Below are 12,777 nucleotides of genomic sequence, written 5' to 3'. Positions count from 1 at the left end.
CTCCGGGGCTTCGTGAGGGGGCGCCTCGCGGCAGTGTCCACGCCTCGGCCGGCCGCACCCCGCGGGCTGGGCGCGAGCGGCCAGCCCCCCGCCCCCACCCCCACCCCCACCCCCGGCCGCAAGCTCCTCCCCCCGCGGCCGCGTCCACCCCGGCGACCGCGCGGCACCTGCAGACGCGCGGCGGCCGGGGAAGCGCGAAGCCACCCTCGGGCGGCGGCGGCGGCGGCGGCGGCGGCGGCGGGGGAGGGGCGCGGGCGCACAGATGGGAGCAACTGAGAAGGGCGGCAAGAAGAGCCGGAGGCTGTTTTCTTCTCTGCGGCCGTGGAAGGCGACCCGGCGGCTGTGGAGGACGCGCTCGGCTCCCAAGGCGGCGCAGGGTGAGTGTGGTCGCGGCGGGGGGACCTGTTACCGCGCGCGGCCGGCTAGGACTGGACTGCAGGGGCGGGGGGCCGCGGTGGCTCCCGCAGCCGGGGGCGGCCTCTCAGGCCCACCTCTCGGCCCCGGGGACCTGAGGGCGGGGGCGGCGCGGCCTGGATGTCCGGCCTGGCCCTGGCGACCCTCCGCCCGGACGCTCGGCCCCTGTGACAAGCCCAATCCCCCAGGCTCTCGCGGGGCTGCTCACCGAAGTGCGGGGGCCGGTCTCGGCGCTGTCTCCTTTCTCCTTCCACCCCTTGGCCCCTTAAGCATCTCTCGTTGGGCCAGGTGGTTGCAGCTTATTTCCTGCAAAGCCCCTGTCTGTGCTTTTGACTCTGGACAGAAGGAATTCAGGCTGCCTCCGGGACCCAGTCTACTCAGGTTTGCGTCCCGCCCAACACCTGGCCGGTTGCCTGCAATGCAGTAGTCATTGGGGCGAATCAATCTGGACCCAAGGCTACCTTCAGGGTCTTCCCCTTCTGGACCCACCCCCTTTCCAGCCTGTCTGCAGTGATTCCCTGTTACCTCCTAAGCTCTAGTCACAGTAAACTACTTACCAAACACAGTACACCCTGTTCCCACCATGGCCTTAACTCACATTTATTTAATCACTGATTCACTCCATTCATTCCTTCCACAATTTGTATGGAGCTCTTCCCGTGTGCCAGGGCCTGGAGTGAACAAGGTAGGCAAGGCCCAGCTCATGGCACTTCTAGAGGGGGAAACAGACATTACACAAATAAGATAGGTAAACATCCCCATTACAGATTGCGATGTGTGCTGGGAAGGAATCACATAGTGTCCTGGGAGAGGAAAAAAGGCAGAGGCGCCCTGGCTTGCACAGCAGATGGACAGGGAAGACCTCTGAGGCAATGTGATTTAAACCAAGACTAGAAGACTGAGTAGGAGTTACTCCAGCATGGAGCCTGGGGAGAGCATTCCTGCCAGAGACAATAACAATTGGAAAAGGTTCCCCGTGTGCCTGAGCTTAGCAAGGGGAAAGTGAGGGAGGCAGGGCCTGGATCCAGGTCTAGGTAGGACATGACGAGGAGGAGTTTGGATTTTATTTCTAATGTGAGCTGGAAAGCTACTGAAGTGTTCTCAGCAAGGGCATGACATGATCTGCTAGCTCACTGCCTTGTGTGTATTTGCAATGGCCATGCCCTTGTCTCTCAGCCTACCCATCCATCAGGGATGCACAAATGCCATTTCCTCTGTGAAGCCTTTCCTGGGGTTTCTGCCACCTGTAACCTCTTTTTGAGTAGGGTATCTGTCACTGTTCATCTGATATTACAGATTCCACGTGGGCGGGTTCATCTTTGCATCCCCTACCAGGCTATGTCCAGGCTTGGTACTTTCTGGATACCTGTTGGCTAGTGTGTGTGTGTGTCCTGTCTTGTCCTTTCCATCTGTTTCTGTCATCTGAGGATTCTTTTTCTGAGAGGCTGACATTCCTTGATTTCTAAAATGGCCGATCTGATCCAGGGCAGAAGCTACACTGCACCAGGGCCCTGTCACTGATACAGTCCTCACCCCCCGCCCTCCACCTCCACCGCAGGATTGTTTGGAAGATTAAATGAATTGATGAGTTAAATGAGTTAATAATTGTAAAGTGCTGGCGCAGAGTAAACATTCTAAAACTAAATTTGACTCAATGCAAGAATTATCTTTTAAATATTATTTATTGAGTTAGAAACAAGCTTTTCTATTGTTGATAGTTAGACTAAGGCTTGGTATTGTCATCTCACTGGCTTTCAAAGAATGTGTTATTACTTTTAGTCAATATACAATTAAATTCCTTCCCCGCTGCCATTGAACTGTTGCTGAACCTTAGTAGGTCTGAAGGCTAACCACCCTTTTACTTTAGCTTGCCTGAGGAGTTGAATAGAAGGGTCACTGCAACAAGTATTCCTTGAGTGATAATTACATGCAGAATGTAATTCCTGGTGTTGTGTGAATGTTTACAAAAGAGGACTAACTAGATATTTCTACCGTAGTAAAATGGGTTAGAGTAAGTCTCCTAGTTCAATAGTTTTTAAAGCCAAGTCTATACTGTGCATACAGTTGTCCTCTCCTCTCTTCTCTGTTTCTGTCTTAGAGGTCACCCATGGCTTCTTGGAATCCACTGCCACACCACATCTTTCTTTCTTTCTTTCTTTCTTTCTTTCTTTCTTTCTTTCTTTCTTTCTTTCTTTCTTTCTTTCTTCCTTCCTTCCTTCCTTCCTTCCTTCCTTCCTTCCTTCCTTCCTTCCTTCTTTCTTTCTTTCTTTCTTTCTTTCTTTTCCTTCCTTTCAAGATTTTATTTATTTATTTGTTAGAGAGAGAGAGAGACTGCACAAGCAGTGAGAACGGCAGGCAGAGGGAGAAGAAGGCTCTCTGCTGAGCAAGGAGCCAATGTGGGGCTTGATCCCAGGACTCTGGGATCATGACCTGAGTCAAAGGCAGATGCTTAACTGACTGAGCCACCCAGGCATCCCCACACCTCTTTTTTCTTAAGTAGAATCATGATTGATCACTATTTCTCTACTTCCCCTACTCCCATACAACCCTGGGTAAGGCCATTGTAATGTCTTATGTTATATGGTACATTACAGTTTATAGAATAGGTCAACTACAAGATCTTGTTTCAATCTTAACAGCACCCTTGAAGGAGGGAGGGCAGATGGTGTTTATTTCTCCCATTTTATAGATGAGGAAGGTGAAGCAAGAGACAGAGTGACTTGCAGGAGGTCATTATGACTGATGGAGTGGCAGACTCAGGCCTGATTGCCCATACAGCATTCTTTCTGCCACATCTCCCTGCACAAAATAAACATGTTCCAAAATCTATACTCATGGAGAGAAGTAAAATTAATAAATATGATGCAATGAAAGAAATCCATATCCCCATTTTTTTTAAAGGTGGCCTGAATTTCTCATAATGATGGGACATCATCTCATAAGTGATAAACACCAATCTGGGCATCTAGAATCATGTGCTTTGGTGCCAGACTCTGATTTGAATCTGTCATTAGTAAGTGATACAGTAATAAGCTGTGATCTTGGGCAAGGTGCTAAATCTTTCTAAAACTCAGTTATATGTCATATATAAAATAGAGATGATAATTCCTATGTCACAATGTTACTGTGATGATTAAATGAGTTAATGTATATAAAGTGCCTGGTACACAGTAGTGTACAAGGTGGTAGTTATTATTTTTATTAATATTAGTCCAGATAGTGTACCATATGATCACATCCCAACAATGGTTAGTCACAGGACTGGAAAGCTCAGTAACCTATGGGACTAAAACATGGTTGGGAAGCTCCTTAGGGGCAGCTGTTCCTTCTGTACTAACCAGAAGGTCTTTCACACCATCCTTTTTGTTCCCACTTTTTTTTTTTCCCACCAGGAGGCTGCAAGTGAGAAGTAGTTTAGCTGCTGGGGACTCTTGACATCTTTTCAGCCTAAAACCCTGTCCTGAATATAGCAGACATTCAATAAATATGTTTGTAATGAAAAGATCCTTTAGGAGATCCTATCTATTTTCTATCTAGACAAGAGCCTATATATATATATATATATATATATATAGCCAAAGAAAATGCATCTGAAATTTTCTATATGATCACTTGTGACTGTAAGTAGGATAAATACTTAGAAGGACAATTACTGGGTTAAAAGGTATATGCTTTTTTAATTTGGAAAAATAGCTGACCTCCATTTATTTGTGCTAATCTAGTTCCTACCAGGAGTGTGTGCGATTCTGGATTCCCTACATCCTTGCCAATACTGAGTACTGTCAGACTTTTTAATGCTTGCCAATTTCATGGGTGTGAAATGGTACTGCATGGTTGTTTTATATTGAATTTCCTTAACAAATAATGAAGATCTTTTCACATGACTATTGGCCATGTGTGAATAAGGCCTCTTCATGTCTTTCCCCATTTTTGTTTTAACTTGATGCTTTGTCTTTTTCTTATCCACTTACAGTTCTTTAAGTACTCTGGATACTAATAATTTGTTGGCTTATATGTCCGAACAATTTTAAAAAATATACCTAAGCATGCAAGCTATCCCCAATGGGAATATGAACAAGCTGTGCCCAATGGAAATTAACACCCCCAAATGCTTCCAACCTTTCTAGAGAACTGTATTTTAGACAAATATCAAAGCTTTTAGGTTATAGAGAAGGGAGTGAACAGTTGATGGAAGTATTTTGTAAGAAGTAGGTCTTGAAACAGTGGTAGAAAACTGGCCCCGAGTTTCTCCCACCAGAAATTACCTGCCTGAAATCCTGCTGGGGCAAAGAACCCTTTCCTGAGCTGCAATATTCCCTGGAAAGACAGAGACTGGAACTTGAGCCAGTCTCCATCAGCAGATGGTGCTTTCCAGGACAAGTTACTTGGAGAGGAGGACAGGTGATCTGTGGTTTAATCCTTCACTGCCATTTCTAACCATATACCCCTAAAACCAAATCACATTGAATGGAAATAATGATTACTACCGAGGGATATTGGAAAGATCAAATGAGATCATAAATATGAAAGACCTCTGTAGATACAAGGATATTTGCTAGGCTTTGCGAAGTAACCAACCCTGTGTCAGAGTGGGAAAAACTCATTGACCTACGATCTTTAGGCCCTATTCCCTACCATCTCTTCTGCATACAGGTGCATAATTGTCCAACAGTAGTTCTCCAGGTGTGGTCTCTAGACTAGCAGTATCAACCTCTCCTGGAACTTGTTAGAAATGCAGTGTTGGCCCCCACCTCACAGCTACCAAATCAGAAACTCTGGAGATAGGGTCCAGCAATCTGTCTTAACAAGCCTTGCTGTAATTCTGATGTATGCTAACGTTTGAGAACCACTGGCCTAGCTGGATGTGCAAAGGCTTTAAAGTCAGCAAATGTGTGTTCTAAAATGTTAACTCTCATTTGCCAGCTTATGGCATGAGCAAGTTACTAGGTCCCTCTTCTGTAAAAGGAAGATGGTATCACCTCCCTCACAATGTTGTTTTGAGAACAAAGTATCCTAGCTATGCTACTTTTTAGCTGTGTATCCTTTGGCAAGTCACTTCTCCTCCTTTCTGCCTCATTTTTCTCATCTAAAAAAGATGGAATGGCAAGAGTTACCGTGTATGCACTGTTTACTCTGTACCAGCCACTGGCCAGACCTGTGCATATTTTTATTTCATTTCATTCTGACAATAACCTTGTTTTGCCATCTGTTTTACCAATGAGAAAATTGAAGCACAGAGAGGTTAAGTAATATTTCCAAAGTTACACAGCTGGTAAACTGGGATTCAAACCCAGGCAGTGTGCTGTGAAAGCCTTTGCTTTCAACACAATGCTTAGCAAACAAGTTCTCAATAAATGTCTGAAGATGATGATAAGAAGAGTGCCTGGTACAGAGTAGATACTCCATATATCAGTTCCCTTCCCTTTGCCTTGTAGTGTGGCTTCATGGGAGCCTGTGCAGCTTTTCTTATAGTCATGCTGCCCTCCTGTGTGGTGACCCTCCTTACTAACCTTCCTTCACCCCCAGGCAGCAATTTTTCTCTATTCATCTCGGTTATGGCCACTCAGATGCTCTGAGCAAACATCCAGAGGCTTGGTGGGCTGGAGGAAGACGAAGTGAAGCCACCCTGCTGTCACCACCTCAGCATGTTTTGGGAATGAATGACTCAGCTAGAAGAGGGTCAGGGCTAGTCACTGAAAGGTCATTAGGTCTGCCTAATTTGGGACATAGCCTTCAAGCCTCTTTTGCTCTCAAATTTCCAAAAGAATGTAAAAGCTCTTTTTTGCTCAGTTTTTCTTCAGTGTAAAATTTACAGCTGGGAAGTTGAACCCACAATATTAACAACAGCATTTTTTCTTTCATTTTTGTTTTACAAGGACAATAAAAAGCCTTATTCTTTTTCAATTCAGGGTTTCACTCATTGTTCTTGAAAATTCTATTTGGTTTTGCTTTCAAGATGGCCTCCCTTACTGGGCATGACTCACTGGTCTAGTGACTCAGAAGTGGCATCAAACAAGACAAGGACTGTGCAGAGCTGTGAAAGGACTTGGTGGCCAGTGGAGCCTGTTTGAGCTTTCACTAAACCCAGCTATTGACATAGGGCATCATTTCCCTTAATGGGTGTTTACAGAGGTCCTTGATACCAGTTTCTTCGAAGTGTGGGGTTTGTCAGAGACACTGCTTTATTTTGGAAAGCTCCAAGGCTTGAGCCCATTCTGGTCCCTCGACTGGATGGGGCCTTGAGGTTTACTGTGGGGCAAGACAAGACTTCTGAGAATTCACCTGACCCTGCTTGGAATAGCCCCAGAACCAGAGATCTAAGGCTTTTGTAAATATTGTAGCAGGAGGGAAAGTAAAGGCTCTTTTTATTTGAAGAGGACTTCAAACCTCTTTCCACTTAATTAAAAAACAACAACAACCACCAGTCAATTAAGGATGGATAGAGATGAACACATATGTGATAAAGCAAATAGCAAAATGTAGTCAAAGATGTTCACCATGCAACACTTCCAACTTTCCATATGTGTGAAACTTTTCAAAGTACAGTGTTGGGTAAAATGTAGGTTCCCCTAGAAATGACCACACTCTCGAAAGCAACTGGCTTCCTTTTTAATATAAATGGCAGCCCATTTCCTACTTCCTCACTCCTCCCAGACTTAGTCTTTTTTTCCTGGGAAGCCTCCTTGATTAAAGCTCACCTCCTGGAGCGAGGCTGGCAAAGGGGAGCTACTCCTTTATGCCAAGGCCCGTATGTTCTTTCTGATGTGTAACTCTCACAGCAGCCCTACCAGCTTGTTATTATTTTCTGTAGAAGGTGCAGAGGGGTAAACTTGACCCAGGTCACAAGGTAGTAATATTAGTCTTACAGCATTTATGGAAGCCTCACTTTATGTGTCAGGCTTTGTGCCATGTACTTTACATGTATTAACTCATTTGAGCCTCACCCAACCCTAGGAGGTAGGTTCCATTATTGTCTTCATCTTACAGAGCAGGAAATACAGACAGAGAGAGGTGTAGGAGAGGGTCCCAGCTTACTTAGGGGCCAGGACATAGCAGAGCCCATGTTCAAACCATCTGTCCTGCTTTATGGACCCTGCCCTACTATTCAAACCCAGGCCTTGGCATTCCTCTACCTAATCAGTAAATCAGCATACCTCGTAGGAACCTCTTGCCCTGAAGCCACAGGCCTCTTGAGGACAGAATGCTTTCTTCAGCACTATGTCATTCCCAGTGTTCAGAGCAGTGCCTGGCACAATGAATATTTATTGAATGAAAGAGTGCACAAACGGTGGCTTCTTACCACCTACTTCTCTCCCCTCTCTGCCCCGAAAGCGCTCCTAACTGGGCACATTTTGACCGTCCTGGACTTGGTCCTTGGAGATGGAGATGCCTGTTTCTTTGATGTGGTCTCTGCACCATCATGGCTCACTTGGTGCCCAGCAAGGAGTTCCAGTGAAGGCAGATTTTCCTCACCGGTCTTAAGTTATCAAAGAAAAGCATAAAGGTATTACCCCCCTACCAAGGAAAGATGGGAACAAAAAGCAATACTTAACATTTCCCAAAACTTTCAGGGAGTCTTTCAATTGTGGCAGCTAGAAATCAACTCCAGGACCCCTAGTGGCTGTGGCAAGCTTTCCCTCTGCAGCTATATTTGACTCTTGGGCTACAGTAATGACCAGGTGAACACTAGCAATTAGTTCTCTTCAATGTGCCCATGTATGCTGATAATTATACCTTGCATTTATATAGGGCTTAGTTCGCCAAGTACCACATCTATTCTCCCTTTTGATCTTCTGAAAGGCCGGGCACATACACAGGGCAGATAGGATTAGCCCCACTTTATGGATGAGGAACCTGGTGCCAGAGAGGTTGTCACCTCCCCTGCACCACTCAGTTAATAGTGGTAGACGTAGGTCTTCGACCCTCTTATCTCAACTCCTACTCCAGCAGATTTTCCATGTCAGTATTGCATTTAACCCCGCAATTTCTGGGGATGAGAGCAACAGGTAGGTGTATTTCTTGTTGTTGCTCTTCTTACAACTTAGTGAGGTCCTTGATTGGGTCAGTTAATCTTTTTGGATATCAGTTTACCCATGTATAATGGGGAATAAACACCCCTTATCACCTAGAGCAGAGGAGGTTGTGAGGAGTCAGCACTTAAAGAACAACATCTGAGTGAAGATATTTGGAAGGGACTATGATGCCTCTGACCCATTTTTCATAAAATAAATTAAAGGTCACTTCCTCTGGCCACGCTGTCTAAGATGGCATGTCTGTTACTTCATTACCACGCTTCATTTTTCCTCATGGCATTTATTGCCATTTACTGTATGTTTATGTTTGTTTGTTTATTATCTGTCTGGATACACTCACCCAAATGTAATAGCCACAAGAGCAGGATTTGGTCTGTTTTCTGCACTCTTGAATCCCTAACAGATGGAATTCTACCTGGTACAAATAAACATTTGTTCAATGAAGGGATGAAGGAATGAATCTGAGCTATGTAATGATTGAAAGTAAGCCAGAATTGGATGATTGAAAGATTTGCTTGAATTTTCCTTGCCCTCTAAGAGAGGGCTCTCATGGTCTGGCTTCCTCATGCCCACTTCTGGCTCAGCCTTGAGAATCAACTTATGCCTGGATGAAATGGGTTCAGTAATCCGTGTCCATGCAGCAGACACGGGTCACCGTATGCCTCTGTACTTTAACAGCCTGGGAGCAGCTTGAGGAGTGGGACTGGTCCTCTTCACTGTTGTATCCCCACTACTTAGCATGGAGCCTGGGCCACAGAGAGGTAAAAGAAATATTTGTTGAATGAATGAATATGAAAAAGAACACAAAGCACGGGTCTCTTAATTCCCTCCAAAATTAAGGTCTCCGTTTGAGAATAAGCTTGGCACATGGCACAGATATTCCCCTTTCAACCTGAACCTAATCTCTACAGAGCTGAGGAGGCGCTAAACAGTTGGTTCCCTAATCTAAGAGAAGGAAAGGCAAGCCTAGACTCCAGATCCAGTTCCATGCCATGTTTTGGAATTTGTGTTTACGTCGGCCTTCATCCCCATCCTTTCTGCTCCAGCATAAGCAAAATTATCACCCTGCACACTGACTTGCATGCAATTATCAGAGCTCGGGTGCTCCTCCGTTGAGGGACTTCGCCCCTGAGACCGCTGACTCTCTGTGAATGACAAATCAAAAGTCAGGTTTGCAGAATCAGCCGGACTTCCCTGCTCATTTGCAGCACAGGGAGGAAAGAGAGAATGAAAGATTCTGAAAATAAAGGTAAGGGGCCAGCTGCAGAGGGGAGGCTAAAAGATGCTAGGGATGAAATGTCACTCCACAGATATGCTTAGTTTGTATTAATGGCTGACTTTAGATTACTGTGTATATATATATTTAAAATTCTAGTTACATAATAAACATGACTCTTTTTTTTTTTTTAATGACTGGCTTCTGGTTTCCAAAGATTGTGTCATTTAATTTTCCATATCCGTGCTACCAAATAGAACAATATTTTTGCATTCTTCATTTAATCTTGGCTGAATAACACACATTTCCATTTCACAGATATTCTTATAAGAGCTCTCAGGATTTTGATAATTTTATTTTAGGAGAGTTCACAATAGTTAATTAATATGTAGGTTTTTGATGCATTATTGCAGTTGGAATATCTGAAATACTTAGGACTTTTACAGTTTGGGTTCACAAGAAAAATGTTGACGGAGAATTCCTTAATGAATGTTCACCCATTCAGGAGGACCCAGTGGAGAGCCATCACTGACCTTCAGAACTGTTTATCTTGCAGAGATGTTCGCATGCAAACTACCCCCACGCCTCCAGCCTCCAGACCCTAGATCCCTGGTACATTATCACCACCCCCACCCCCACCCCATTACTCGAATTCCGAATTCCATTTGAGGCAAGGGGGAAGAGAAAAATGGATTTAAATGAAAACTCAGGAAAGGACAGGGCTCACTAAAATGAGCCAACCAAATTTTTAGTTCAACAACAGGGATTCTGAAGGATTCTGGTGTTTTAAATTCCGAGGCTCCTTAAATTTTCTGCCGCAGTTGGGGGAGGAGCGATAGACCTCCAGGTCTCCGGAGGCTACATGTGTTCCCCGACCCTGTTACCGGAAGGAGCCCTTCCTGCTGCGTCGGCTCCTGGTCCTGGTCCTAGTGGCAGTGGAAGGCGCAGAGGGGCCAGACTCCCGGGGAAGCCCCCCGCCCCCCAGGAAAGCTCCAGGGCAGCCGCCGCAGCAGAAGACGCCATCTCCGCACCACCGTGCCCAGCCCCTGCTTCCTGGGCGCTAATTTTAGGGTTTGCCCGCCCCCCTTTTCCCCTAGGGCTTTCGCTGTTCTCGCACGCGAGCCGCTGCGCAGCGATTTGCACCCCACCCTCTCCTTGCTATGAGCTCTGCGTTAAGGAGGCCCCAGCACTTTGCCCTTGGACACCGGGGTTGGGGTGCGCGGGTGGAGGCTGGCACGCAGCAACCCCGGGCAGGTTACTTGCGCCCACCGAGACTCTCCCACACCGAGTTAAGTTGTTTGGGTGACCAGGGAGACGACACAGGCCCCAAGCCTTTACCTCCTCCCTTTACGCCAGGGCCCCCAGGCTTGGCCTTCCCCAGACCAGTACCCAGCCACTCTGGCTTGTTGTAAGAGTCTCACCTTGTGATGGTCAGTGATGTTTATTCCACATTAAAAAAGAAAAGCCACCCTCCCCTGACCAACCCCCCCCCCCCCCCCCCGCCGACAAAAAACCAAACCAAACCAAAAAAAAACACAAAAAACAAAACCCCAAAGCCACAAACAGCCTGATGCCAGTGAGGAGACTGGTATTTTAATCTACTAAACTGTAATGAAGTCTCCCAAGCAATGCCACTTTCTGTAAGTGAGGCTTTAAAAGGGGCAGGGGTAGTTGGTGTTGGTAGTATTAACATCTAATAGGCTCTGGATCATTCACATCCACGTATTGATCTGTGTGGTTTTGATGTTTAAATATTAATTAAGCAGCCTTAGGTGTGGGGAAAGAACTATGTATGCATGGGGCTGGCAAGTGGAAACAGGGCCTCTCCACTGCTAAGCCAGCCTCTGGTGAACAAATAAAACCTGTGCCTATGTAATCCAAAGTATTTAAATGAACTCAGTAGTGTTGGCTTTCCCTGTGTTGTTTTCAGTGGCCAGAGAAAGGATTTTTGGAAAGAAAAAAAATTGCTTATATGCCATGTCATGCCAGGCCATGCTCATGTTCTAGAATAAGTTAAGACTGCCTCAACTGGAGGCTCAGGATGAGGCTAATATTCACTACTGTTTGGAATTTTAACACTCAGTTTCTCAGTGTGTCAGCATGTTTTAAGCTTCAAATCCCTAGCTGCTTTTTGAGGGGAGTTGGTATTTAGAATTTTTGTTTCACTTTGTTTTGGAAAGAGCCTTTGGTTGGGAATCAAGATAGTTAGGTTCTGGCTTGTTTCATCTAATTTATTAGTGACTAAGGACAAGACCCTTTATTCCTTTGGATCTTAGTTTACTTAAAATGGAGAAATGTTAGACTGGATCACTGCCCTTCAGGTTGTGGGTAGTAAGAAAGTAATGTAGTGAGTCTCGAGCAACATTGTAGAAAGATGACATAGAATAGAAAATGTCAGACACCATTACACGTGGTAAGGGTAAACATTGTTTACTGAAACTTCTGTTTTGGGTACTTACGCTTGTTTATGCATGTAGGTATAGGCTGTCTTGATGTCAGATCTGTTTCTTACTGTGAATCCCAGTCAGGAGTTTGAGAAACACTGAAATACATGACAGTTTACTACTTTGGTTTTCAAGGAGTCTGTGAAGTGCAGTTTTATAGGTATGTCCATTTTGTTTATGTATGAAGAGAACATCAATAGTTTTTCTCAGATTTTCAAAAAGGTCTAAGATCCCCAACAGGTTCTGAATGATTGTTTTCTAAGGTCTCCCAAGGCTCTCCCAAGCCGATTTTTAGGGATCAAAGAATCTTTTCAGGGCCAGGAGATGCGTATGTGTTGACAGAGGGCAGCTGAGTATACAATGTGAGGTGGTGTGTGTGTGTGTGTGTGTGTGTGTGTGTTGCCTGTGCCCAGCGGTGAGGAAAAGGTGTGACCATGGTAACCAGACCATGAGAGCTATTTGTAGGTTCCAAAGTACCAGTTGGTGACCTGAATATGAAACATAAATATCTAAAAATTTGATTCTTTATGCTGAAAACTATCACAGAAAAACTTAAAATGTTGTGAATTGTTCGGAAGTCAACTCTCCTTGCAGAGACTGAAAATGAGAATCAGATAAAATCTGAGGAGGTTGACAGGGGCAAATAAATCATCAGGATATTGGTAGGCAG

General features: G+C 45.2%; 1 protein-coding gene across 2 annotated transcripts in view; it reads left to right on the top strand.

Annotated features, from left to right (window-relative positions):
- The first annotated feature begins 261 nt into the window (after positions 1-261).
- The window catches only part of DNAJC6 (DnaJ heat shock protein family (Hsp40) member C6), a 145,904-nt gene continuing 133,388 nt past the window's right edge, over positions 262-12,777 (top strand). Inside the window, exon 1 of one of the 2 annotated variants that reach the window (XM_035018351.1) lies at positions 262-377. In XM_035018351.1, coding sequence (XP_034874242.1) covers positions 263-377 — 115 coding nt within the window. In that variant the 5' untranslated portion in view covers position 262. The remainder of the gene's footprint in view (positions 378-12,777) is intronic. The other variant, XM_035018350.1, reaches the window with a different exon arrangement.

The sequence above is a fragment of the Mirounga leonina genome, unplaced genomic scaffold, assembly GCF_011800145.1.
Source record: "Mirounga leonina isolate KUSES-001 unplaced genomic scaffold, KU_Mleo_1.0 Mir_173, whole genome shotgun sequence".
Taxonomy (NCBI): Eukaryota; Metazoa; Chordata; class Mammalia; order Carnivora; family Phocidae; genus Mirounga; species Mirounga leonina.
Note: the sequence above shows the minus strand (reverse complement) of the source record. Positions and strands in the feature narration are given on the sequence as shown.